The sequence below is a fragment of the Eubalaena glacialis genome, chromosome 3 (assembly GCF_028564815.1).
Source record: "Eubalaena glacialis isolate mEubGla1 chromosome 3, mEubGla1.1.hap2.+ XY, whole genome shotgun sequence".
Lineage (NCBI taxonomy): Eukaryota > Metazoa > Chordata > Mammalia > Artiodactyla > Balaenidae > Eubalaena > Eubalaena glacialis.
In genome coordinates this window covers 112,245,733-112,273,202 of record NC_083718.1, presented here as the reverse complement: position 1 = coordinate 112,273,202, position 27,470 = coordinate 112,245,733, and the positions used below count along the sequence as shown (strand labels likewise).

At 46.1% G+C, this 27,470-nt stretch overlaps 1 protein-coding gene across 2 annotated transcripts in view; it reads right to left on the bottom strand.

Annotated features, from left to right (window-relative positions):
• Positions 1–27,108, bottom strand: part of BCAR3 (BCAR3 adaptor protein, NSP family member) — a 201,306-nt gene extending 174,198 nt beyond the window's left edge. Inside the window, exon 1 of one of the 2 annotated variants that reach the window (XM_061183870.1) lies at positions 26,939–27,108. Coding sequence is in view for 1 of the 2 variants with exons in the window: in XM_061183873.1 (XP_061039856.1) it covers positions 26,752–26,762 (11 nt within the window). In the remaining variant the exon portion in view is untranslated. Of the gene's footprint in view, positions 1–26,751; positions 26,776–26,938 lie in introns of those variants that run through there. The other variant, XM_061183873.1, reaches the window with a different exon arrangement.
• Between the last annotated feature and the right edge of the window lie 362 nt (positions 27,109–27,470).

Genomic DNA, 27,470 nt, shown 5'->3' with positions numbered 1-27,470 from the left:
TTTCCACCAGGATCCGTGTCTTGAATAACAGCATTGCATCATCACATCTACATGACTTGCTGTCTTTAACCCCAAGTCTTTGACTGACCCTCCTAAATAGCTCTTGATTTTGTCTCCTCCTGTGTCGCAGCACCACTACGTTAGATTAGGATCTCACTTGCACTATTGAAACAGCCTCTTAATGAGTTTCCCTGCCTCTTGCCTTTCGATCTAATTTGCACGGCTGTCAGAGTGGTCTTTCCCAAACGTGAAATTGACTTTGTTGTTCCTACGTTTAAAACCTTCCAGTAGCTCCTCATTGCTTTCAGGATAAAATCTGGATCCTTTAACATGACACTCGGGTTCCATCTCCTACTACTACCCCCCCCCCAACACCATGCTCCGGCCATATCTAACTGCCTGTGTTTCCTGCACATGCTGCCCTGATTCATAGCTCTAGACCTTTGCTCACTACGATCCTGGAGATCCCTGCCTGCTCCAGTCTCACCCACTCGCCAGCAGGATAACAGAACCAGAGTACCTCTGATTCTGACCGAGAGCCAAGCCTGCTGGTTCATTGGAAGGCCCTCACCTTAAGAAAATGGAGATGCCTGCTTCCCTGTGTCCAGGGTCTCTGGAATAAACAGAACCCTAGGAGGACAACAAATAAACAGAACCCTCATTCATTTATTTCTCCAGCCCATATTTATTGAATGACTACTCAGTGTTAGGTACTGAGCTAGGTGTTGGGACTAAGCAGTAGACAGCCATTGTCCATCTTCATGGAGCACAGAACCAGCTGAACTCACACTGTCTGAGGCGAGCCTGCTTATCTGGACTTCTGCACTGTCTTCTGAGTTCCACTCCAGTTCCCAGCTCCACCACTGCCCCCACTGGCGAGCTCCCACCTCCTCTCCTCTCCTCTCACAGAGGGTTGCATCCTAATTGCCATGTCCTTTTCTCCACCCAGCTTGATCTCCTTGATCTCTTTCATCCATCCATCACAAAGGACTGGTTCCTCCTAGAAGTCCCTGGTGCCGTGCCTGACTCCATTCCTTGAATCAGATACCTTGATTATTAATGCCAGTCCAGGCTGGACTTGAGTTGGCCACATTTGTGGCCAAGGTGTTAAATTCACACCTTGTGAATTTAACTTTTAACTCTTCTGTAGAGGAAAGTAGTTCCTTTGATCACCATCCTTCTCAACCTCCCATCCATACACCACTCTTCACTTTCTTCTCTCCCCATTGGGTCACTGCAAGTCTTGCCATTTAAACTGCCCTCTTCCCCCATGATTTTCCATGTATAGCAAATGTTTACTCTTCCTTCAGACTGAGCAAAGGTCACCTCATCTGGGAAGTCCTCATCCCACCCCTACTTTTCCCACACATTATCTTCGTGATATGCTGTATTTTTATAAGCACTTTCCCAATTCTACTGTAATTCTGTCTTCCCCACGAAGCTGAGACTACGTCTTTTTTTTTTTTTAATATTTATTTATTTATTTTCTTGGCTGCATCAGGTCTGAGTTGTGGCATGCGGGATCTTTGTGGCGGTGCTTGGGTTTCTCTCTAGTTGTGGCACATGAACTCAGTAGTTGTGGCACGAGGGCTTAGGTGCCCTGCAGCACGTGGGACCTTAGTTCCCCGATCGGGGGTCAAACCTGCGTCCCCTGCATTGGAAGGTGGATTCTTTACCACTGGACCACCAGGGAAGTCCCCGAGACTACGTCTTAAAGCATTATTGTATCCCCTGTTCCTGACCCACCATGTGACCTAAAGTAGAATATAATATACATATAAATAAAGTAAATGCAAGGAGGAAATCCAAATCTCACACTGAATTCAAAGCTGTAAAATTATATCACCTTTCCAATGTTCCCCTTTCTTTTGGTGGCACGTAATGTTTATGCAAGGAGTGAGATGAGCAAATGACGATGCTGGTCTTCTAGTTCTAAAAAGAATCCATCTTCTGTTTTTTCTCCTCCTTTTACTCTGTGGCAAATGTTTAACAACTGGTTCACTGGGAGAAAGCCCTGTTTAGTAGTGTTTGCCAATTTCCAGGTTGTAAATACTCTCACCATGGCTGATTTCAAGCTGTACCAACACGATGGTTCTGAATGTGGAGTTGGGGAAGATGTGCATGATGACCCTTGTGAGCCAGTAGGAGCCAGCTCCCGGGCACCATTGCCTTCCTTCACTCTTCACAGCTAACTAGACCAAGTCCAGCTCATCCTTCCATAATTCTCAGCATCCCAGCTCTTCTTCAGCACTTCATGCCTGACCACATCTGCCCTTCCTTCCGTATCCCACCTTTTTGCCAGAGGAGTCTACCTTTCCAGTGTTATAGTTTTTCATTGCATTAGTTTCCTGTGGCTGCTGTAATAAATTGCCACAGACTTGGGGGCTTAAAACAACACAAATGTATTCTCTTGTGTTCTGGAGGCCAGAGGTCTGAAATCAGTTTCACTGGTCCAAAATCAGGGTGTTGGCAGGGCCGTGCTTCCTCTGGAGTCTCTAAGGAAGAATCTGTTCCTTACCTCTTTCAGCTTCTGGTGACTGCCGGCATTCCTTGTCTTGTGGCTGCATCACTCCAGTCACTGCCCCTGTGGTCACATTACCTTCTCCTCTTCTGTCTGTGTCAAATATCTCCCTGCCTCTCATGTGGACACTTGTGATTGCATTTAGGGCCCTTCTAGATAATCCAGGATAATGTTCCTATCTCGTGATCCTTAACTTAATCACATCTACAAAGACACTTTTTCCTATAAGGCAGCATTAATGGGCTCCAGAGATCTTTGGGGGCCGTTATTCAGCCTACTGCATTCATTATTTTTAAAATAATGAGATTGTCATACTGAGTGAAGTAAGTCAAACAGAGAAAGACAAATATCATATGATATTGCTTATACGTGGAATCTAAAAAAAATGGTACAAATGAACTTATTTACAAAACAGAAACAGAGTCACAGATGTAGAAAACAAACTTACAGTTACCAAGAGGGAATGGGGAGTGAGGGATAAATTGAGAGACTGGGATTGACATACACACACTACTATATATAAAATAGATAGCTAATAAGAACCTACTGCATAGCACAGGGATCTCTACTCAATACTCTTTAATGACCTATATGGGAAAAGAATCTAAAAAAGCGTGGATATATGTATAACTGATTCACTTTGCTGTACAGCGAAAACTAACACAACATTGTAAATCAACTATACTCCAATAAAAATTAATTTAAAAAAATAAAATAAAAAATAAAAATAATGGCTTTCCCCATTAGAGTTGCCATAGCACTAACTCAGCCAGAATGGAGAATAAGCACTATCTTTTGCCCTCGTCAGTGTGTTGGTGTATTCTCCTATGCTTTCCTCTGCTTGCCTGGCTTTTTCCAGTCTGTTTGGCTTACCTCTGGTGATCTCTCAGCCATTAATAATCCTAATTTCCTGTTGGCAGTCTTTTGACTCATAGTAAGTAGAAGGTTTGTTTTCCAAAGAAAAACACACATAGAGTTATTTTAATGGTTAAATAACCCACTAGATATTAGCTTGTGAGTGTGCTGTGCTCTAAAGTGGTGTGTGTGTGTGTGTGTGCGCACGCATGTGTCTTGACTATGTGCTGCATCAGAACAGTTCTACAGGATGTGGAAAAGATAAAGACATGGGCCAATCAACCCCAAGGGAATGCTGATAATAAACTGGTCATAAATTATCTCAGGAACATATCTCCCTGGGGACCAGTTATAATGGCCTCATAGGATGCTCATTCATAAATGTTCGTGTATCTGGAAGCACATCACTATCCCCAAATGTAGAAAATTTGGGAAATATGGGAATAAAAAGAACCAATCATAGCCTAACCTAACCACTATTGGCATGTTGGTGCCAATAAAGCTGTGATGACCATCTTTCTGCAAATTGCTTTTCCATATTTAAGGTTATTTCTTTATATCCATGAATTCCAAGAATGACTGGGTCCAGTTGAATATTGTTAAAAATACTTCATATAACTTCTGGGTTCCAGTGGCTCCATACCATTTTCAGCCCAGAGATCGAGGCCTCCTGAGATCAGCCCACCTCTCCCTGTCCAAGCTCCCTCCACTTTATCCCCCCATGAGAACCAGCCACTATAGCCAGGCTCGTTTCCTACTGCCTCCTACATGCTGCCTGTCTGTCCTTTTGCTCTGGTGTAGCTTCTTGGGTTCTTCAAATGCCCAGTCTTCTCAGATTGCCCATCCCTTGCCTCTCCTTCAAGGCCCAGTTCAAGTCCCCTCTGGAGAAAACCCTTCTTTTAAAAGGCTGCCATTGGACTTTCATGGTGGTCCAGTGGTTAAGACTCCGTCCTTCCACTGTAGGGGACACGGGTTCTATCCCTGGTTGGGGAACTGGGATCCCGTATGCCATGCGGTGCATCCATAAAAAAAAAAAAAAGGCTGCCACATGTGAGGTCAGTGTTATGCAGGGAAAAGAGTATCTGATTTGGAGTCAGAGTCTCTGGGTTCATGTCCATGAGGTCCCTGAGATAAAAGTCCTTCCGGGAACTCAATTTCCTCCGCTCATAAAACAAGAGTTATGATCCTGGCTCAGAGTTTGTCCAACATTGTCATAAATATGTAAAATAATGAATAGGAAAAAGTTTTAAAAGCTTCATAAACACAGGGCTATAATGTTGTTTCTGCCTTCACCAATTCTCCTTTCATCCTTATTGTCTATGCAACATAATTAATAGCACTTGATAGACTGACCTATTTATTCTTCAATAGCATCACATACCTGGAACTATATTCTTGCCTGTTATAATGTTGTATAGGAAGCTGGCTTGTTCACTGTAGCCTGTGTGTGTGTCTCAGCCCTCCAGCTAGATTGGGATGTACAGGTGTAGAAATAGTGCCTTATGCTTCTTTTGTCCCCCATGACGCCTAGCACAATGCTGAACACAGTGAAGGCGCTGAATGAACACTTGACTGGAAGCTTATGTAGCCTTACCACTGTGCCATGCCAGCTTAAATTCTTCTTAAAAAGTTTAACTTATCATTAAGTTTCAAATTGCAAGGTGATCTGCATTAGCCACAGGGCACTGTGTACATCTCAAAAACATGTTACTGGGTCCTTGAACAAAGAAGTAGTGGGGATGGTGCTGGTAGATTTGTACTAATCTCTCACTAGGCTTCCAAAGCCATCAGAAAAGAACATGCTTGGATCTAAGTTTTGGTCAATGTTCCTTCGTGGTTCTCCTTTTTATCACCCTTTCCCTAGTATTTTTTTTAAAAAATACAAATCTTGAATAAAGTAAAAGGAAACAAACTAGGTTAATGTCATTTTCAACGTGGACGTTTCAACAGAGAAAAGATCCAAAATTTCTAAAATCAGAATCTTTAACAGTGAACTAGGAAACTATGTGGTATAGGTTGATCACATTTTAAGAAAATCCAGTTTCTAGAAACCCAAATTTATAAAATTGAAATTAGGAAGCAAATTTTCACAGGAGTCTTTTACTAGGAAATTCCTCATTCTTGTATCACTCCTGAGTCAATTAAAATGGACTTAAGGTAAAAATGTTTAATTTTCACTCACCAATCAGGACCACAAGTATTGAGTAAAGTGAATTGCATCCATATAAATTTAATAATTTTATATTCATCAAATCTTCATTCTTGATATATTTACTTGCTCAGTGAGTCATTTGCTTAAAGGTGATCTTGATTTTTCGCTTTTCCTGCTTTGGCTGAAATGTTTCAGCTTAAAGTTATGTGATAAATGGGGGTTTTCTTATCTTAAGATGAGGCACCAGAATTGATCTCTTTTGAAGGAATTTGTACTCCAATTGAGCAAAGAGGATTCTTTCAATGCTGCTTTGATACTTGGCACTGAACCAAGAAATCTAAAATTAGCTGCCTTCAGAATCCAGGTGTGGACTAAGTGGAAGCAATTCAGTTTGCCCCAGGAAGTCACAGAAATTGTTGAAACAGTAAATACAGGTCTGGTCAAACTGCTTCCTTCACTAAAGCCAACTTTTCAGGATTGCCTCTTTCTGCAAGGAACAGAAAGCTACCGTAATTCAGAGCTGAAAGGGACCAGAGAGGGCATCTTGTATAAACACTTCAGGTCAGCGGAATGAAGTAACTGGCTTTTCTGAGCCTGTTTCCACACTGCCAAATGGGGTCATATTACTTGCCTCCCCACCTCTCAAAGGTACTGTGAGGATTAAGTGATTGGGCTTTTTCCATAAAAAGAATGAAATAATTGCATTTGCAGCAACATGGATGGACCTAGAGATTATCATATTAAGTGAAGTAAGTCAGATAGAGAAAGACAAATACCGTGTGATATCACTTATATGTGGAATGTAAAATATGGCACACACTATTATTCAACATAGTTTTGGAAGTCCTAGCCACAGCAATCAATGAAGAAAAGGAAATAAAAGGAATCTAAATTGGAAAAGAAGTAAAACTGTCACTGTTTGCAGATGACATGATACTATACATAGATAACCCTAAAGATGCCACCAGAAAACTACTAGAGATCAGTGAATTTGGTAAAGCTGCAGGATACAAAATTAATGCACAGAAATCTCCTGCATTCCTATACACTAAGAACAAAAGATCAGAAAGAGAAATTAAGGAAACAACCCCATTCACCACTGCAACAAAAAGAATAAAATACCTAGGAATAAACCTACCTAAGGAGGTAAAAGACCTGTACTCAGAAAACTATAAGACACTGATGAAAGAAATCAAAGATGACACAAACAGATGGAGAGATATACCATGTTCTTTGATTGGAAGAATCAATATTGTGAAAATGACTATACTACCCAAAGCAATCTGCAGATTCAATGCAATCTCTATCAAATTACCAATGGCATTTTTTACAGAACTAGAACAAAAAATCTTAAAATTTGTATGGAGACACAAAAGACCCCGAATAGCCAAAGAAGTCTTGAGGGAAAAAAAACAGAGCTGGAGGAATCAGACTCCCTGACTTCAGACTATACTACAAAGCTACAGTAATCACGACAATATGGTACTGGCACAAAAACAGAAATATAGATCAATGGAACAGGATAGAAAGCCCAGAGATAAACCCACACACCTATGGTCAACTAATCTATGACAAAGGAGGCAAGGATATACAAAGGAGAGAAGACAACCTCTTCAATAAATGGTGCTGGGAAACCTGGACAGCTACATGTAAAAGAATGAATTAGAACACTCCTTAACACCATACACAAAAATAAACTCAAAATGGATTAAAGACCTAAATGTAAGACTGGACACTATAAAACTCTTAGAGGACAACATAGGAAGAAGGCTCTTTGACATAAATCACAGCAAGATCTTTTTTGACCCACCTCCTAGAGTAATGGAAATAAAAACAAAAATAAACAAATGGGACCTAATGAAACTTAAAAGCTTTTGCACAGCAAAGGAAACTATAAACAAGATGAAAAGGCAACCCTCAGAATGGGAGAAAATATTTGCAAACGAATCAACAGACAACAGATTAATCTCCAAAATATGCAAACAGCTCATGAAACTCAATATTAAAAAAACAAACAACCCAATCAAAAAGTGGACAGAAGACCTAAATAGACATTTCTCCAAAGAAGACATACAGATGGCCAAGAGGCACATGAAAAGCTGCTCAACATCACTAATTATTAGAGAAATGCAATGGGCATCATCAGAAAATCTACAAAAAACAAATGCTGGAGAGGGTGTGGAGACAAGGGAACCCTCTTGCACTGTTGGTGGGAATGTAAATTGATACAGCCACTATGGAAAACAGTATGGAGGTGCCTTAAGAAACTAAAAATAGAATTACCATATGGGCCAGCAATCCCATTACTGGGCATATACCCAGAGAAAACCATAATTCAAAAAGACACGCACCCCAATGTTCATTGCAGTACTATTTACAATAGCCAGGTCATGGAAGCAACCTAAATGCCCATCAACAGATGAATGGATAAAGAAGATATGGTACATATATACAATGGAATATTACTCAGCCATAAAAAGGAACGAAATTGGGTCACTTGTAGAGACGTGGATGGACCTAGAGACTGTCATACAGAGTGAAGTAAGTCAGAAAGAGAAAAACAAATATCGTATATTAACGCATATATGTGGAATCTAGAAAAATGGTACAGATGAACCGGTTTGCAAGGCAGAAATAGAGACACAGATGTAGAGAACAAATGTATGGACACCACGGGGGGAAAGTGGCAGGGGTGGTAGTGGTGGTGGGATGAATTGGAAGATTGGGATTGACATAGATACACTAATATGTATAAAATGGATGACTAATTAAAAAAAATAAAATAGAAAAATACAAAAAAATAAAATATGGCACAAATGAACTTTCCTATGAAAGAGAAACAGACTCACAGACATAGAGAACAAATTCATGGTTGCCAAGGGGGAGGAGGGGTGGGAGAGGGATGGACTGGGGTTTTAGGATTAGCAGATGTAAACTATTATGTATAGAATGGATAAACAACAAGGTCCTACTGTATTGCACAGGGAACTATATTCAATATCCTGTGATAAACCATAATGGAAAGGAATATGGAAAAGAATGTATAGTACGTATAACTGAATCGCTTTGCTGTACAGCAGAAATTAACACATTATAAATCAACTATACTTCAATAATATAAATTAAAAAATTTTTTTAAGTGAATGGCTTTTTAAACTGTAAGCATAAGGCGTTATTCTTTTCTACATTCACTTTGGTGTTTCTAAATCATGTCTACACATTCTTTAACACTCCTTCCATCCAGAAATCCCCTCCCTTTGACTATAGGCAGCCAACCTCAAAGACTTTCTTGTAACCAATAGAAGCAGCCCACTTTTGAGGCCAGGTCAGAAAAGGCAATTCAGCTTCTGCCTGGTTCTCTTGGGATGCTCACTCTGGAAGAAGCCGGGCACCATGTTAGAAGTTCAACTACCCTGAGATGCCATGCTGTAGGGAAACCACCTGGAGAGGCCAAGTGCAGGCCCTCCGTCAGCAGTCCTCATCTTCAAGTCTCACCCAGGCCAGACACCAGACACGTGAGTGAATGAGCCTTCGGAAGACATTAGCCTCCAACCACTGAGATATCTCAGATTTTGAACTTCCCAGTTGATGTCCCAGACATCATGGAACAGAGATGAGCCTCTGTCCTTTCTGAATCCCTGACCCATAGAATCCATGAGCATAACAAAATGGTTGTTTTTTGGCTACTAAATTTGTGCTGTTTGTTATGCAGCACTGGTAATGGTAACAGTCACACTGCAACCACAGGAACAACACCAAGCACTGTAGTTGCTCTGTGCCAGGCACAATGGCAAGCACCTCACATACTGACTTGACTACATCCTGACCACAGCTCAGTGAGGAAGTCATGATTTTCCATCTCACAGTGAAGAAACTGATGATCAGAGGGGCTAATGAGTCACTCAGGTTCCACAGGGACTAAGTGGCAGGGCCAGGACTGACACCTGGGTCTGGCCTGACCGCAAAGCCCACCCCTAAGCCACAGCTGAGTCCTCCCGTGTAGTGGGTGATGGCTGACCGTCAACGCACACCTTTCCCTGATGCCCAATGTGTTTGGTTCCTCTAGTTCCTCTCTTTTCCTATTTGCGACTTAAAATCCCCTTCTTTCAAGAGCTGGAATGAAACCTCCTCATATTTCTGACTTGGTCAACTTTCAAGCTGGCCTGGTACCACCAGGGAGGTTTTCAGACTGTGAGGCCATTTTGCCCATCCCTAAGGCTGAACCAACCACGAGGCTTTACCTCACAAGCCCTGCTTTGCCTCACAGGCCAAGCTCATCAGATCTAGTTTTCTTCTGAGCTGTGGGGAGAAAATAACAAATAATTCACAGAGCAACTCATTCATACATTCTAATCTCAAAAATATGCTGGGTGACCAATTTGTTCTTGGCCCCCAGAGCCATTAGCACACTTGTGACAAATTATCCAGAAGGTTCTCCACACATTGGTGATCTCAACCCACTCTTGTGGGCTTCCAGCCTCCAGACGGCTCCTACATGAGGTTGTGTAGCTCAGGCTGCTGCCCTGGCAGGGCCTTCCATATCCGGAAGGGAAAATCCACGCCAGCATTGGTCCTGATACCCACAGATCCCCTGGAGCTGTAGATCCACCCAAGGACCCACATAAAAGCATGTGCCTTTGGATGTCTTCAGGAGCAGCACTCAGAATGCACCTCTTTGCCTTGCACGTAAAGATCTACTTTGGCTGTTCACGTGTATTCTCCGAGCAGTAGTACCTGCAAGCTTAGTCCGTCCAATCCCCACCAAGCCCAAACCTCAGGCACCTCTTGCTGGCAAGAGGCCACCTTCAAAGGCAGACATGAAAGAAGGTAGGCACTAAGTCTTCCACTTAAAGCTGTCACTACCACAGAATGTGAAGGGAGCTGGCTCCTCGTTCTAGCAGTGAAATCCCTTGTAGAGCCCCTGTCTCATCCTGTCTTGTGACTGCAATGCTCCAGAAAGGGCTCTGACTAACCAGCCAGCACCTCTGGGCTTGGAATTGCCCCACAGCTCATCTGTGGGGAGCTGGGAGGGTTCTCCTTCCAATTCAAGTTGGCACTGAGCTCCTACCACGTGCTGGGCATTGGAAATACTAAGACGCATAAGCCAATTCCTGACCTCACTTGCAGATGAAGACATTTGTTCTCAGTCTTGACTTCCAGGTATACCATCAGGTGTCAATCGGTTGTGACAAGTCACTTACTATCAATAACAGGACGTACCAAAGATTTGAAATAAGAGTGGATGCGTGATTATATGCACAATATTGTTGCTTAGTGAGGGGGTTACGATCTTCCCATCTCACAGTGAGGAAACTCTTTCTGACATAGGAAAAGGGGCTGGAGAGAGGCAGTCTGAGCTCTGTGGGAAGCACATGGTGAATGGCACACTTGCGAGCATCATCTGTCTTGCACCTTGAGGGAGAAGGCTGAGAACTGCTGTGAGCCCAGCGAGGGCAGGGTGTGGGCTACGCACAGAACCACAATCCATACAACCAGCAAAGCGGCTTCCTCTGCTCTTCCCCACACAGAAGGGACTAGCCAGCAGTAGGCTGCCTTTCAAGAAGCCAACAAAGCAGAAGGGACGGTTGTCTTTTGACTCGGGCAAGATTTTGTTCATTTGTTGTTTGTTTAGGAAAAGAACGGTGCACCGGTTCTAGCTGTGGCAATGTCTGGCACTGTGAGCGTCCCCTCTGTAGCTGATATCTCACAGGGGACCCATGATGAATCACATGGTGCGCCGTGCTAAGTTAATCTCTTCAATAACGTTAATAGAAACGTTATTTATTTCTACAGTGCTGTAAACTTACAGAACATGTCACATTCACCGGCTGTGGTAGGTTCAACTTTAAGACCCTTCGGGGTGGGTCTTACCGCCATCTCCATGTGAAGAAATAACCTCAGAGAGGTCCTGTTCCTAGTCCACAGCAGGTGAGTGACAGAGCTGGGATTTAAATCCAGATCTTCTGTTTCCAAACTGTATTTCTTGCATTAAACCCACGTGTGTTACACCGCGCCTCGTGAAGGTGAGGGACGAAGATGTGGCTACATCTTCAATGGTGTCGTCTAAAGGGAATGGAGGCTGGTTTCATGTTGTTGGATAAATGTCTCACTGGCTCACGGAAGCCTGTTTCTCGGTAGTGGTGATACATCTCTCTGCTTAGTCTGTCTTCTTGGCCACCCTCCTGCAGAATTTCCTCTGCTTTAAATACACACATACCTCCCACCACACACATACCCAGGACTATTCCAGAACTGGCAGGGGGGAATGCTTCCACTTAGAACTTTGGTAAGCAACCCAAACCAGTGACTGCCTGAGAGCCCACAGGTCTTATTCCTGCTATTGGAAGATCAGAACACCTACCAGTAGCCATGGTTGCCATTGAGCTGGCATTTGGGCTCTTACGCATGTAGACTTAAGTCACTTACTGTGACTTAAATCACAGGAAATCTTGCAGAGAAGAGGGAGTGAAAAATTCTCCCCCAGGTTTGCCCCTCTCTCCCAACACACACACGCACCCACACACACACACACACACACACACGCACCCCCCCACACACACACACCTGTCCTACACCCATGGATCAGGCATCGGCTCTGTGACCAAGGTGCTCCACCCAGGGGAGAACGTGGTACCCAAACTGTGACATGGGCACTGCTCATCAAGTGCCATTTAAAGCCAAGGACTTTTCACCCCTCATTCAAAGTGTTTCTCAAAGTGCTTATTGAACTTCTAACTGAATGGCCACTTAAAGGGTGATTGCAGCCCTCCCACAGTCAAAAAAATGAAACTTTTGGTTTTGTTAATGCTGAGTCTTGGCTCAGGGTCTGAAGGCTGCATGGACTTCTGCCCCGTACGTGCATACATTTGGAGAACTGCTCAGTTAGCCTTCCAGGAAAAACACGCTCGCGTCCTGCTGTATTCCTTCAGCTTTGGTCTTGTCAACACAGGGATCATTGAAAGCCTAACTCTAAAGCTTTGGACCCCTTTGTTCTCTGAACATGAAGGGCAAGATGCAGAGTAATCATATAACAAAGAATGAAACTATGGTTGTCGGTGGGGACACCTGCCATTTCTAGAGCACTTCATCCTTCTGGAGGGCTTGCATGATATCATTTGACCCACACAGCACATCTCAGAGGTGAAATTGAGCCAGACTTTTTAATCACCATTACGTGGATGAAGAAGCAGAAATCTATAAATGTATAACGAGATACAGGGTGAAAGTGTGTGTGTGTTGGGGGGTGTACATACACACACGCACACGCTCAGAAAGGAGGAATCATCTCATCATTTAAAACTACCTAAGATGACATCTGATGATAGGGGCTTTTGTATCATTTTAATTTTCTGTTTATTATTCCATATCAGGGTTATCTGGAGTCATGCTGACTCTGGGCCCAGACCAAACAGAGAGGGAAATCCCACAGGCAGGAGCCAGCCTGCAGCTGAAGTTCACCTGCTCTGGACAAACAAGAGAGGGGAGAATATGTCGCCTGTGCTGTGGGCTGCCTGGCTCTCCTATCTAGAGCCTCTGACAGTTTGAGTGGCTGGTGGAGAACTGTCAGCTGCACCGACAAAATTCATAGAACTGATGATCAGAATTTTAGAGCTATGCATAACCTTAAAGAACCCAAGTAAGCTGCCTTTTAATTGCAGGTAGTGTTCCAGAATTGGGTTTCTTCCCCTGTGTGTTAGTACCCTTGGTAGCATGAGTTACCCCTATTCTAGAAAACAATGGCTGGTCCAGAGTCATCCAAGGGCTATTCTTGCGGTGCTCACTCTTAGCCCCCTCCCCTCCACCCTATTTCTGCAACACCAGCCACTGGTCTAATAATCAACTCTATTACCTCACAGTAGTACAGAGCCTTCCTTCCCTGCGTGCTAGAAACCAGCCCAGAGGCCAACCTGGAGAGCCTGTCACCCACTTTATGTTACACAAGTTCTTGTAAACTTTGCATCTGACTTTTCCTTCTCCTTGGAGGATCTTGGGGTTGGATAAAAAAGTTGATGAAGCAAGTTAGTATCCTGTGCTTATTTTCCAACTTCATCTGAAATTGTTATAAAATACATTAAAAAAATTATTTTTAAACAAAAACACTAGCAGAAACTGAAGGAGCCTCAGTTAGTTCCTACGAGGTAATATATCCTTTGGACAGATGTGTGTCTGTGCGCATTGTCCCCCCCTCCATTAAGCACCCCCTGGGGAATGCCCAGGTACAGCCTCTGGAAAGGATTGGAACGCTTTTCGGCACCAACAGCCCTCAGAAAACCCCATGGCTTTTATGACAGTTCCCTTGCATTCCCATGGCTGCTGTGTCAGGCACTATGTAAAAGTTAGCCTCCAACGTGGGGTCCCTGGCCTTGTAAAATGTACACCCTGAGCTTCAAGAGTTTCCCGGAATGCAAGCAGGAGACACTGAGCTGTTCTGAGCTCTTTGGGTTTGGGGCGGGGGACCTGAGGGGCGCGCTGTGAGCGGCTGTGGTTCCAGCTCAGCCTCCAGGTCTGGGAGCCATTGTGACTGGGGTCTGCTCTGGATCTGGCGGGCAGATGAGTGTGTCCAGCCTCTGGGTCCCTTGCTGAGGTGCAAAGAGGAAAACCCTCGCTCCTGTTTCCCGTCACAGTCAGGGGATTTGTGTTCAGACCGAGGAAATCCCGTGATCTTCCAAAAGGAGCACGCATCACGGGGGCTGGGGGATGAAGCCAGGCCGAGTGGGGCGAGGCCTGGCTGATGACCTCCCTTCTGCCCCCCTCTTCTCCTGAGGAGCAGGCCATACAGAAGCCCCCCCCCCAACTTTCTCTCCCCTCTCATCTTTTCCTCTTATCGTTTGCATTTGCATCTCACTCACATGTCGAGCTAGCTAATGGTAAGACTGACTGCATAATTTCCCAGCTGACTTCAGATGGAGGGAAGTAATGCCCTTGTGAGGTAAATTTGCCCAGGCAACCAGGAGTAAGATGGGGTCTGCAGTGTGTGTTTAGCCAGCTGTATGACAAATAGCCAAGCCTCTCTAGAGAGCTTCAGGACCCCTCTGTACTTCTCTTCCTCTCCTTTTCCTTCAACAGGGCCAGACAATCCCCCACGGGCTGCAGAGGGCAAGGTGGGCATCCTTCAGAGTTAACTCCTTCTTCCCTGGGTCATTCCTTCACCAACCTCCCAACCTCCTTGACAGAGGGTCTCCCCACACTGCTTCTCCCACCACCCAGCCTCCCTGCAGACCGCCCTTGACTGGACCTCAGCACCAAAGTCCTCCCGTCCAGTATCTCTAAGTGTCATGGGCAGGCTTCCCCAGGGGAAGAGACTCTGGGACAGAGATTTACACGCTAGCGGTTTACTGGGGAGTGCGCTCGGGAACGACAGTGTCAGGAGGGAGAGAAGGTTCGCGCACGAGGATGAGCAGCGGCCGTCAGCACAGAGGCCTCAGCCCATCCCAGAGGGAGCTCTGAGGCTGAGCCGGCCCTCAAAGGGCCAAGACTGTGCACCTCTGTGTCGTCCACTCATTGGATGCAGTTGTTCCTGGGATGAGGACATAACCTTGGGCAAAGTAGCTCCTTTTGGGTGAGGGCAATTCCTGGGGAGGGACTCAGCTGGCCCCCATCAGCAGGCAACACTCCTGGCAGCCAGGAGAACGAGGGTCTCTGTTCTGAAGGGAAGCCTGGCAGCGTTGCCCGCTAGGATGTAGAGAAACAGGAGGATGAGCTGGGCCTCCAGTTCCCACTGCTCCAGGTCAGCCCCTTGGACTTGACCTGACCTGTCAGGAGGCAGGGCCAGAGGAGAGAAGGTGGGTTTCCAGGGAGCCCCACCAGTGGCTGGAAAAGAACAAGCACTGGCTGAGAGCTGCTGGGCAGGCCTGGCCCGCAGAAGATGAACTGGCTGCCATCTTGGGGATGGAGTCCAAATGACCTGCCTTAAGCCCAAGTGGGTCCAACACAGCCAAGTAATTTGTCTGAGAAAAGTCCCTAATTGGGAGCTAGTTCTGGGATGGTCTAAAGCTATGCCACCCCGCTGGATTCCCAAAGGTTATTGCAACAGGTAACCAACACCCTGCTTTGAGCATCCTGGTGTATGTCATTTGCAAAGCATGGCAGACTCATGGGATCCCAGGAGGAGAATATCTGAGAAGTATTCTGACCAAAGCTAGGAGCGATGTCTGCCTATCTTTTTACATTTCTTATAGGTATTTATCTTCTCTCTCCAAATAACTTGAGTTCTCCAAGTCACTTAATCAGGTCCAGTTTGGTTCTCTGCTATCTGTTCACCCCCTTGACATCATTGCCACGTCTTTGTTTTTCCATCTCATTTGGGAGGAGGGACAGTGGGTGGTGGCTGAGGAGAGGCTGTGGGGGAATAGAATGAGAGAGAAGTCCTGCTCTCTGCCACTGCCCACCCTTCTCCAGGCTGAGTGGGGGATGGTTGGTGGAGGCGGGTGAAGGTTCCAGGCTTGCATGGCCCAGCCGGTATAACTGCCAGCACCCTGTCACCCCTCTCCCCTACACTCCTATGCAGAATTGGATATAACACCAGCTTGTCGCTATTCCCCAACCAACCTCAGACTGGGCTGATGCAACCGCAGCCTGTGACACAGTTAGCCAGACTCTGGCAGCAATGTTTCAAGTGTGACAAGGGTGAAATACTACCCCAATGGTCTAGAAGGGCCTGTGCCACCAACAAAGAACCATTAGGACAACAGGAAGGCGCCCAAAAGCCAGACGTAGGGTAAACAGGAAAGATCTCTGTCTCCCTCGCCCCTTCATGAAAGAGAGGGAGATTTTAACCCTCCAGCGCTCAGCTAATTTCCTCAGCAATGCTGATCAGGGCCATTGCAGGGTCCCCACCCCCATCAGACCCAGGAGGGGCAGGAGCAGCTCTGGGCTGGAAGGCTGCCTGCCCGGCCAGGTGAGGGGCGGTGCCTGGACCTGTCACCAGGTGGTTTCTTATGTGCTGGGGAAGCAGCATGTGCAGCTGGGAGTGATGTAGGAATCTTATGAGGGATTTTTGATTTTTCAAGCCTACTGGTTTTTCTTCATTTTTCATTCCAGCTGCATCAATCAAACATCTAAATACTCACATGACACGTGTTGATTGAAAACCCATTAACCACAACACTCTCTGGAAAACCCTTGCTCTCTTCTCACATGGCTTCTTCTACCCATAAGGTCCTCCTCCCTCTTCTCCGCAGAGATATCCCTTCAAGACCCACCTCTCTCTCAGAGCCTTCGCCGCTCACTTCTGCTCATTGGCTGTGATCTTCCCTTCATCTCTCCTTCCCCCCGCACCACATTCCCAGCCCTCTCCACCCCACCTCAAGATCCCTCAGATCTACTCCCTTCTCTCCAGCCTAGTTGAGGCTCTCACCATCCCTTGCTCTTTCCTGCTCTTCCTGCCTTTTGTCTTTTCCCCTTCAATCTATTCTCCTCGCTGCAGTGTTCATTCCAAATGACAAATATGATCATGTCATTGAATGGTCTAAACACTTCTATAATACCTAACATTTATTGAATGCTTGCTGCATGCCAGGCTCTGTTCTAAGTGCTCTACATGTAAAACTCGTCTACATATCACGATAAACTATGAAGCAGGCATTATTTCTCCCATTTCACAGATGAGGAAAATAAGGCTCAGAGAGGTTAAGTAATCTGCCCAAGGTCACACAGCTATTAAGTGGTAGAGCAAGCATTTGAACCTAGGTAAACAGACTTCAAACACTACCCTCTCGAGCAATGTACTGAATTATATGGCTCCTCAATGACTCTCATCAGCTCTCAGAATAAAGTCCAAACTCCTCAGCAGTCAAGGTCCCTCATTTTAGACTCATCCTTTTTCATTTGCCGACCTGTACCCTTTACTCCACCCCTGAGTGATGTGCTGGTAAATGTTTAACAATGGGCTCTCTGGAAAAGAAAGCCCATATATGTAGCATTTGCAGATCTCCATGGTGTAAGTGCCCCAACCATGGCCGATTTCAAGCTGTGACTATGACATCGCTGAATGAGGAGTTGGGAAGAGATGCACGCAGTCAGCTGGCAAGAGCAGGCTCCGGGCTCAGGCACACCACAGGCTCCACCCACTTCTGTCACCCACCATGACTCTGCCCAGCAAGGGCAGTGTACCTTGGACCACAAACCACCCATCCACCTGATCACTGACCCATGGCTCACGTGTGGATCTGGAAAGTGCCAGTGAAAGTCCACATTCATATCCTCTTGTTCACCACCCACCTCTGGCAGTCTGAGGGCAGGGCTGAGAACACCAACTAGGCCATGAAGGCTGATGCCCATCCTTCAGACAGACACCTGTCCCCTGCTTGCCACAGCAGGTGTGACCTACCACAGCCCCTGCCCTCCACCCAGAACACCCCATCCACAGCAGTTACGCCTTACCCCTAAGAGGTAATGCATCACTACTGCCCTATCTGTGCTCTGTCCGGAGACATCCTGGGCTCTTACCTGTGGACATCCATCCTTAGCCTCTCCCCTTCTCAGCCCACCCACACTTCCAGGGCCCCATCTCTTCTCCTCATTTCATGTGATAATGGTCCCCAAATAAGGATGTCGCTGGCCCTTTACTCAGGTGTGTCACAGGCACCTCCCACTCAGCAGCTCTCACTGATCTTCTGGATCCACAGACCCAGTCCTTACTCTGTAATCTCATCCTCTGTGACTCAAACCCTAGGTCCCATCTACCAGTCCTCTGGGGCAAGTGTCCTCCCAGCTGTGGCACATGTATAGATCTCCCGTCCAAGCAGGAACTCACGCATAAGCCAAGCAGCTCCCAGGATGGCTGTCCCTGCTCAGAGGCTGGAGAATCTTGCAGTCAGGCATGAGCTAGAACAGACGTCCTGGGGGATATTCCTAGGGAAAGGGGTTTTAGGTGTTTCCTCCCAGCTCATAATTAAAGACCAGGTAGTTTACCCAAGGTGAATAATTGCTTTCCTTTCATTTGTCCCTGGTGCAAAGTGCAATATCCCACGGGACACTGGGTGTGGCTCAGGAGTGACATTTTCTTGTTAACTAAATATTCAATATGGTATCACTACATAAATCATAGACACCATATAAGAATGCCAGTTTCCACATGTTTATGACTGAAGGTTAATACTTCCCACTGGGACCACAGCAAACTTCCCCATTCCTCTGACTCTGAATCTTGTGGTACCTGGGGCCATCTCTGTGATCAACCAGTGAGCATCTTTAAATGTGCCAGTTCACAGAGATGTATGGGGCAGCAGGTCAAACACAAAGAAAGTTTACTCAGGGGAAGTTCTAGCTTCACAGCTGGGCCATCAAACTGCAGTGGTGACCCCTCCAGACCAATCCAGAACCACTTGAGTCAGTGAACTGAAAGCACTTCAGAGAAGTGAAGATTTGGAACAAATGTATGAGGTAGCACTAAGTGTGTGTGTTGTGTGTGTATATGTGTGTGTGTGTGTATAGAAGGGTGACTGCCCTGGGCAGTTTCAGAGATGGTGCTGATAATGACCAGGCTGCCAGATGCCTTTCCTACCAGACTCAGAGGTGAGAGTGCCCAGGAGGTGGGCAGTCAGAACTCTCCAAAGATTCATCTGCCCAGACAAATTTTCTTTCTGACTATAGGAATGCTGGTCACTCCTGCTGCCTGGGCCACCAAGCTCTGTCCAAAGAAAGTCCTGGCTTCAGGGCGTACCCAGCCTGAGGCTGAGCACACCTGCCTGCCCACACTTCACTCCTGACCCCTGTTTCCTCCTTGGAGCCCTCTTCAAGTTGTTTAGAGGACCACAGGGTCTCCTCCATTTTGAGGGTATCAGCTGTAATCTTGCTGTGATAAATGGATTGTGCTGGATCTTTCTAAGTCTATCTGTTGGAGGTTTCCAGGGAATTTTTCTATTGCTTATCTGATTAACTGGGGCCAATTCACTAAGCTCCCAAGTAATGGAATCTGCTTTGAGCTTCAAGACATTGAAACAAAGACACGTAGACAAAGATGGCTGAGATAAAAGTTCCTAGTACAACAAAGGCTATGTTGTAGAGACAGAGAAAGACCTTAGGACAGAATTTATAGCCACAGGGGCGGGTGAGGGGCAGGGAACTCAATCCTAAATGGCACATGTGTGACGGAGTGAGAGGCCTCTTTTTCTATCTAACAGCTGGCACATCGTTGTTTTCGGAGCACTCAACTGATTTTGAATCTGGTACAAGACTACCAAGAGCTATCAAGAACTAAGGAAGATCCACACGGTGCCTACCCACACAGGGTGGAAACTGGGCAGAAGGAAAATGAGGTTGGGAGAAAGAATTTTTGCTGTATAAGAGTTTATACTTTTTGAGGTTTGAACCATGTAAATGTATTACTCCTTTATAAAATTAAATGAAAAAAAATTCATATAAAGTTTGATTTACTCTACTATTTTGAAAAAATAAATATAACATCCAATACAAAATTTCAAGTAGGCAGCTCTTCTGAAATTAGAGGTTACAAAAGTGCATATTTCTAGGTGTGGAAAACGCCATTCATCAAGGAGCTCCGAGCCCCTTCATTTGTGCTCTGCCTTAGTCTAGAGACAGGGACGTCATGGGGTTGGCACCCTTCAGGATTGGCTGAGGTCACACTCAGTGACAATCAACATGACAGGTGGGACTAGGTGGTGAGCAGGTGGCTACCTGCAAGGCTATAGCATCAGAGTCAACGCCAGGGCAGTGATTAATGACCCTATTGGCAGAGAGAAGGGTCTCTGGAGAAGCCAAGTGCCAAGGAGGGAGCCTCTGCCCAAAAGGTGAGAGAGGCAGGAGGGATGGGAACAGCCACCAAAAAGCAGATGTGCAGACAGAAGGAAACTAAGAGAGGAATCCATGCCAAAGCATGACGTAAGTGAAGAAAGAAAATTTCACCCTGGTGGGTTTCAGCTGAAAAGCGCGGTGTAGAAACCTACACAGCCCATAGGAGCAAATCAGCAAATCAGAGAGGCCCTGGCCACACAGACTGAGCTGGAAGACATCTAGGGGTGAAGCCGGGAAAAACCCCACCGCCAGGGGAAAGAGGGGGATGTGCCGAAGCTTGGAACGTGGAGAAGTTAAAATAGAGCTGAAGTGTGATCTGGGCACCCAGAGGGAGGATGCATAAACAAAGTAAGGGGAGACTGTGTAGAGGAGAAAAGTTTACTCTAAAAAGTGAGCAGCAATGAGAGATTTGATTTCAGCTACAGCCATCCCAGAACCCCTATGGGGAGGGAGAGATAGGGCAGCTCAGAGGAGGGAAGGCCAGAAGGGCTCTCTGGGGCCTCTCCTTTCATGGGGATAAGGTATCTGGCAGCCTCCAGAACGGGGCCCTGCATGGGAGACAAGCAGGTTTCCCTTGAGCCATAAAATCCCTCCTCTGGGCTCCCGGGGGCACCAGTTGTGCAGTAGGTTGCCCAAGGGTACCGAGCAGTTACAGATGAAAACAATCCCTTTTAGCCCAAAGGCCATCCTCTCTCTCCCTGTTCAAGGACAGAGGGCTGCAAGACCTGAGATCTGAGTGTCACCACACTGGTCCCCAGGGGCCTTTAAGCACTGGCTCAGAAAAGCCCTGGAGTGTCCGGGGCTCTGTGGGGTAAGGTCAGTGCACGCACTTCCAAGACAAGCAAAGAAAGCCGGCTCTGTAATTTCCTAACACCGAGGGAGGAAACAGAACAAGCGCAGACCAGATACCTTCCCGAAAAGCACAGCTGGCAAGCACACCCACACTGTGAGGCTGCAACTCCCTGAACTAATTAAAAGGCAGAGCAATGAGAATGTCTGGATTGCTGCATAAGCATCTCTTGGGGAAAATACGTTTATGGTATTGCATACCCAAGCTCCCCCTTCACATCCAAGAACCAAGTCAGACACAGGTGATTACAGTTTAGAGCTAGAAATGTATGTAGGGATGTGTGAGTGTGAGTGAGTGAGTGAACAAGAGAGAGAGAGAGTGTGTGTGTGTGATGGGTGGATAAGAGCTCAGGCAGAGAGAATTCCTCTGTGTGATGGGAGATAGCCAAGGGAGGCTACCATCTTCCTTCTGATTTCCCTTAAGGACAGAACAACAGGCAAAGGGCTCAAGTGGTACCACAAAGGAACTGGTGTGGTCATTAGGGGAGAAATAACCTCCAACCTATAAGGGGGCATTTTAGCATTTCAGTCTCTAGGAGGTGTTTTTCTCTCTTTCTTTCTAAGTTTAAACATTTATTGTTTGAGTCTAACCCTGCTTGGAGCCAGAATGGGCCAAATCAATATTAAGAGTTTTTTCTGCTTTGTGAATCTATGAAAAGGAAAATTATTTCTTATTCTTTCCTGATAACACTCTTATCAGGTTTGGAAAATTCCCCTGGTGCTGAAAGCCTGAAGCACATTCATATCTGTAGATTGGGGGTCCCAGAGGGAGCCCAGTTGGCAGGGTCCCTTCAGGAGCTCTGTCCACCTCAAGGGCCACCAGGAGAGTTATTTGATGAGTGTGCTGGGAACGTAGCTGAGCTGCAGGATGCCAGATTAAACTCTGACATCAAAAAAGAGAACAGAGGCAGCGTGCCCCTCATCTCTTCCCTGGGGAGGGCCCTGGTGGAGATTGAACTTTATCCTGGGACAGTGATGGATCGCACTGTCCAGGCTTATGAGAAAGAAAGAAGACTTTTGAGCAAGATACTGGGAGGTGTCTTAACTGACCCTTAGCCCAGACTCCACTGGGAATCGATCCCAAGTCCTTGGCAAAGAAGATTCTAAGTTGGAATAGCAAGAGAGCCCTTTGAGGCATCTAACAGAAGAGCTATGACTTTGGTGGGGGAGAGCCTGCCCCATCCCCGGTGGGTACCAGAAAGGAGGTGCAGCACCAGCAGAGGTGGTGATGGTTGACGCAGGTCGCCTACAGAGTAGAGTGTGGCTCTGATCCCAGCCTCGGGAAAACTTGAATGGTCACTAAAAACTGTATGAGACCCCTGGGACTCTGTCAGGTGGAAGCTGGGCTATGCCTTCAGTGGGCTTGGAGTTTCAGTGACTCCACCAGGAGGGAGCTCAGCGTCTAAGACATATTCGTTGCCACTATGTTGCCCCTTTCTGACTGTGTCCCTCAGGCAGGCATCAGGTAGGGAGGTATTTTATACATAGGTTGGCATGTAAACTGGCAACATCCCTGGGAACACATCAGAAGGTATGAATTACCTGTCTTCAGAGAAAAAGAAACTAATGATTCAAAGGTTATCAACAATTCATCCAAACTCCCTTTTGTGGGAAGACTACCCATAAGCAGGGAATTACTGGGGAGGGAGGAAGGACACGGAGCTGTGTGTACAAACCCCACCACACCCTCATTTTTCTAGAGAATTAACAAATTGTCTTAGGACTGCAGACAGCAGCAGATGAGCTCCAGCTGGGTGCTTACCCCCCCCCCCCATTTGGTTCTTCTTTGCCAATGGTTGTCAGCTCTGGTCCCTTTCACCCTGTCCAGGCTCTCAGCAGAAGCTCTGAGGAACTTCTGAGGCTGTGCAGAGAACAGCTGAAGACCACTGCCCTATGCCTTTAGCACTGGAATGAGAAATCAATTGTCTTTATTCCCAAGTCCTGTCCTCAACCAGTACTAATAACATTAGGTAATGTTTATTAAGTACTTAATATACCCATGTTCTGTATTCTCATTTTATCCTTACAACTCTATAAGGCTAGTTCTATTATTATATCCACTTTATAGATGAGGAAACTGAGTTAGTCGCAGAAAGAGGAAGTGATTTGTCTGAGGTTACACAGGCAATCTAGTTCCAGAGCCCCTCCCCACAGCCACTCTGCCATGACTGTATTCTTGAACTTCAGATATGGGATGAAGGCAAAATGGTAAGAAACATGAAACTTCTTAGGCCAACTTGGCTCATGAAGTCATCGGGGACCTGGAAAAGCTATTTGCTTTAATGACTCAGACTTGGGTATTCTGTTTCCTATTAAGATTCTGCCTCTTGGTATCCTGCAAAAACTAGGGCAGATTATATAACTTCTCCATATACCCATTTCCTTTCCCAGTGGAACAACTAAGTGGACCACGCATCATGGGTGGATTTGGAATAGGTAAAATACGCTGAAGCTGCTAAAGAAGAGAAGTCAGGAATTAGAATGTCTGTTCAGTTCTGTAAATGGTGTGGTGTTCTGGCCTAGATGAGAGAATCACAGACTTTTAGAACTTTTAGAGCTTGCAGATCATAGAATCCATGTTCTGCGGGACCTTCAATATTATTGGGGTGAATGCCTCACCCAACACAAGTATCCTTCTAACCACACTCCTGAGACAGTGCTGGGGCCCTTCAGGGCCAGGAGGCTCTTTAGGTCACCAGGAAGCCATCCCTTGTCTGCAAGGCATCCTTCTTCTGCCAAATGTACCCAGACATAGCACACCCTAGTGGTCTCCATCGCTGCTTCTTACATCGTACCATGTCGGCCTCCCTCCCACCAGAGTCTAACCCTGCCCTCTGGAGAGCCTAGAGTAAATCATACCCCACTGCCCCATGGCAGCCCTTGACACGAAGGTGAGCTGTGATGCCTCTCCTGGTGCTCTCTTTTCCAGGCTAAACCGTTTCAGGTCTTCAATTGTCATTCAACCTTATTTCCACTGCCCTCACCATCTTTATTACTCTCCTCTGAATGCACTTGGTTTGCCAGTTGTTCCCCTAGCCTTGCATTGATTCTACAGATATTTACTGAGTGTCTTCCAGGAAGACAGTAGATGCTGAGAATGCATAGAAAAAGCATAGTCTCTGTCTTGAGGGGCTCACTGTCTTGGGATGGGAAAGTGGAGTACTCGCAAGCAATTGCAATATGGTGCGGGAAGTGCTATGACAGGGGCAAACCCAGGGGGCTCTGAAAGCCCAGAGGATGGGAAAGCTGACAAGTAGAGGGGTGTTTGTGTGTGTACTGGAGACTGCACTCCAGAGGGGAGAGAGAGAGGACCAGGTCTGGGAGCTACCTGTGGTTTGGAACTACTAGAGTCAAGGTTGTCGGTCAGTGGAGGATAGGAGATAGGCTTGAGGTCAACAGGGGCCAGATCATGAAGGACGTTGTATGAGACTATTCAGAGAGCAATAGGGAGCTACTGAAGGTTTGTAAGCAGGAGAGTGACACAATCAAATTTAGGTTTTTAAGAACAATCGCTCTACGTTGGAGAGAGTATTGGAAGCAGCTGTGAGGCTGGAGGCGGGTGATTCCATTGCCAGATCAGAACAGAGCACAGCAGGTCTCTAACCTTATTCTGGCAGCTGAGATTCTATGGATGCTGCCTGAAATTGTGAGCTATACTTGTGGCCACAGCTCACTCTTGTTTTACATTCAGGGGCAACTAAACCTTCTCTGTAGGAATAGCAATGTTAGCTTTTTCCCAGCATCTATCTCGGCAACCAATTGTTTTAAATTTAATTTCATCAGTTTCAGCCCCTCCTTTCAGGTTCTTGAAATCTTTGCGCATTGTGATTCAACCCCTTCATTTTTACTTAAGGGGAAATACTGAAGGATTTGCCATAGGGCATGTGGGATAATCAGTGGTGGAAGCAACGCTGAATCCAGGTGTCCTGACCCCTAAACCAGTCACCCTGTTATTCTGCCTCTCTAGGAAATTGATCTGTTTAGAGGAACTAGAATCAAGATTGACTAGCAGCAGCTTACTTGGAAGAACAGGTCTTAGCTTACAGACCCCAAAGTCAGGAAGGGGGGACCCTATACCCCTTTCCAGTATTTCTTCTTGTTGACAGAAATAATCCCTGAGTTAGAATCTACAATCAGCAGGGATGGCATTACAGGTCTTCAGGCAGCTGAAGGTCACAGCTGTTCAAACCCAATCATCGAGGCACTTGACAATGTCAAAAAGCTTGAAAGAATTTCATAGGGTGAAAAAAAAAATCTTACAAGCTAATGAATGCTTAACAAAAGGTTCTCTATGGATCTAAACTAGTTCAGAACGTAAAAGCTGTTCAGAGAGACTGGACAGGTGATGGGAAATGGGACACCCCTGCAGAGGAGGGGGAGTGGAGCAGGGGGCCGGCAAACAGAAAGCTTCCCTGGATGGATGCCTAGAGAATCAGGCTCCTTCTCAGTTAGGACCTAATCCCCTGGGTCTCCGACCGACTTCTCACCATAGCCCCATGAAACCTGGAGACTCGTTTCCCCTGGGCCCTGCTCACTAAAGTCTCTGACCCTCAGTCCTGGGAATCGGCACAGACTGTGTGCAGGGCTCTGTGCCCAGGCTGACCAGCGTATCCTAGGTCAGTCCATCTGCCACCCAGCACCACACCTTCATTAGTTCTTTTCCTCTTTGTTTACTTTTCCTTGATGTTAATGCTTTAAATATTTTTTAAAACAGAGCAGACCTCTACTTCTAACCAGCTCATCCTGCACCTCCTCTGGCAGACTCATAGGACCTCCATCCTTTCCCAAGACTCAACCCTTTCCCCATAACCAATCACCTCATTCCTCACTTGAATCCCCACCTCAAGTTCCACTAGTGCAATGCTTTCCCAGTATCCTCTGTTCCGAAGTCAAATGCCATTATGGAAACATCAGACTTGTCCGATGAGCAAGTACTTGACTGATGCCTTCCCAATAAGCATATGCTTGTCTTTGAATAACTGTGGACTGGCCAAATTTCACCAAGGTAATTTAGAGCAATGAGGAGCAACTCCAAAATACACTCTTCAGGGAGAGACTGTAAAGAAATCTTTATCTACTTTTCATATAACAGGCACCATAAGCATTGTTTTAAGAGGAGAAATAAATCAAGTAATCAAGTCATATGCATTTTGCTCTGAGCCCTGGTCCTTACTGTCCAAGCTGGAAAGGAAGCCCCACAGCCTGAACTGAGACCATGACCGTCTCCCCAACTCTTTCCCTGTGGTCATCAAAGCCCTCCTCCGTGAAGCCGCGGCCTGAACTTATCCGGTTTGAGATCGGGTAGCAAGAGCTTCACTAAAGCCGTCATGTTTTTTAAAGAGCATTTTCTATAGCGTTCTATCTGGTTTCTCACACATCTTTGATGACACATGAAAAGCTTTGTTGAAGTGAAATGTATTTGTCTGTGTGCGGGTTACTCAAATTGCCTCTCTTCCTTGCCAGGAAATTCCGATATCTGGCAAGAGATGCCCACATAAAGTCCCACACAGCAGAAAAGAAAAGCCTCGCTGACACAGAGGACTTCCAGAGGATTAAACACAAGCCACAGTTTTTAATTTTTTTTAAAGGATAAGCTAAAATAAAAGCTTACTTCACTCACCCACTCAGCATGCCGCCCTTCAGAGAGGACACATCACTGACTGCTCTTGGCCATCGGAGACACTGGCCACATTAGCAATTTAGTGTCTTAACTTTAAACATACCACCAACTGAACAACTGCTGCATCCAGGTGAGTCTGAGTTTAACAAGCCTCAGCCCCAGCCTCCTCCAAAGCCAGCGCACTTACCTAATGACACGGTGCCGACGGGGCATCAGACATGGGGGACTCAGGAGGCATCTGCTTTCAACCACGGAGCTGGGGGTGCTGGCGTCTCCCCTCCTCGGGAGCGGGGTGCAGTCCTGACCTCCCAGCCTCCAGCAGCCCAGCGGCTGGGGAATCAAGGTGATATGGTCAGGTCCAGACGGTTTTGCCGCGTGATTGCTTCATACCACAGGGTGCTTCCTGCCCCGAGCTAAAAGAATGAAGGAGGGGTTTTCTTAAGAAATGCGGCTTTTCGACAAAATTCCTTTTCTCTGTGTGTACAAGAAGGTGCATTGCAACATTATCTGTAAGAGGAAATAACTGGGGAAAAAATGCTTGCCGACTGGGGACTGAAATAAATGATGGTATTTCCATATAGTGCAATTAAAAAAAAAAAGAGGAGGATCTATCTTTGCTGCTAAGGTCTCTAATGTGTACTGCAGAGTGAAAAAAACCCATCAGATAGTACTTGCAGTAAGGTCCAAATTGCGTTTATTTTGTACATGCTTAGAAAAAA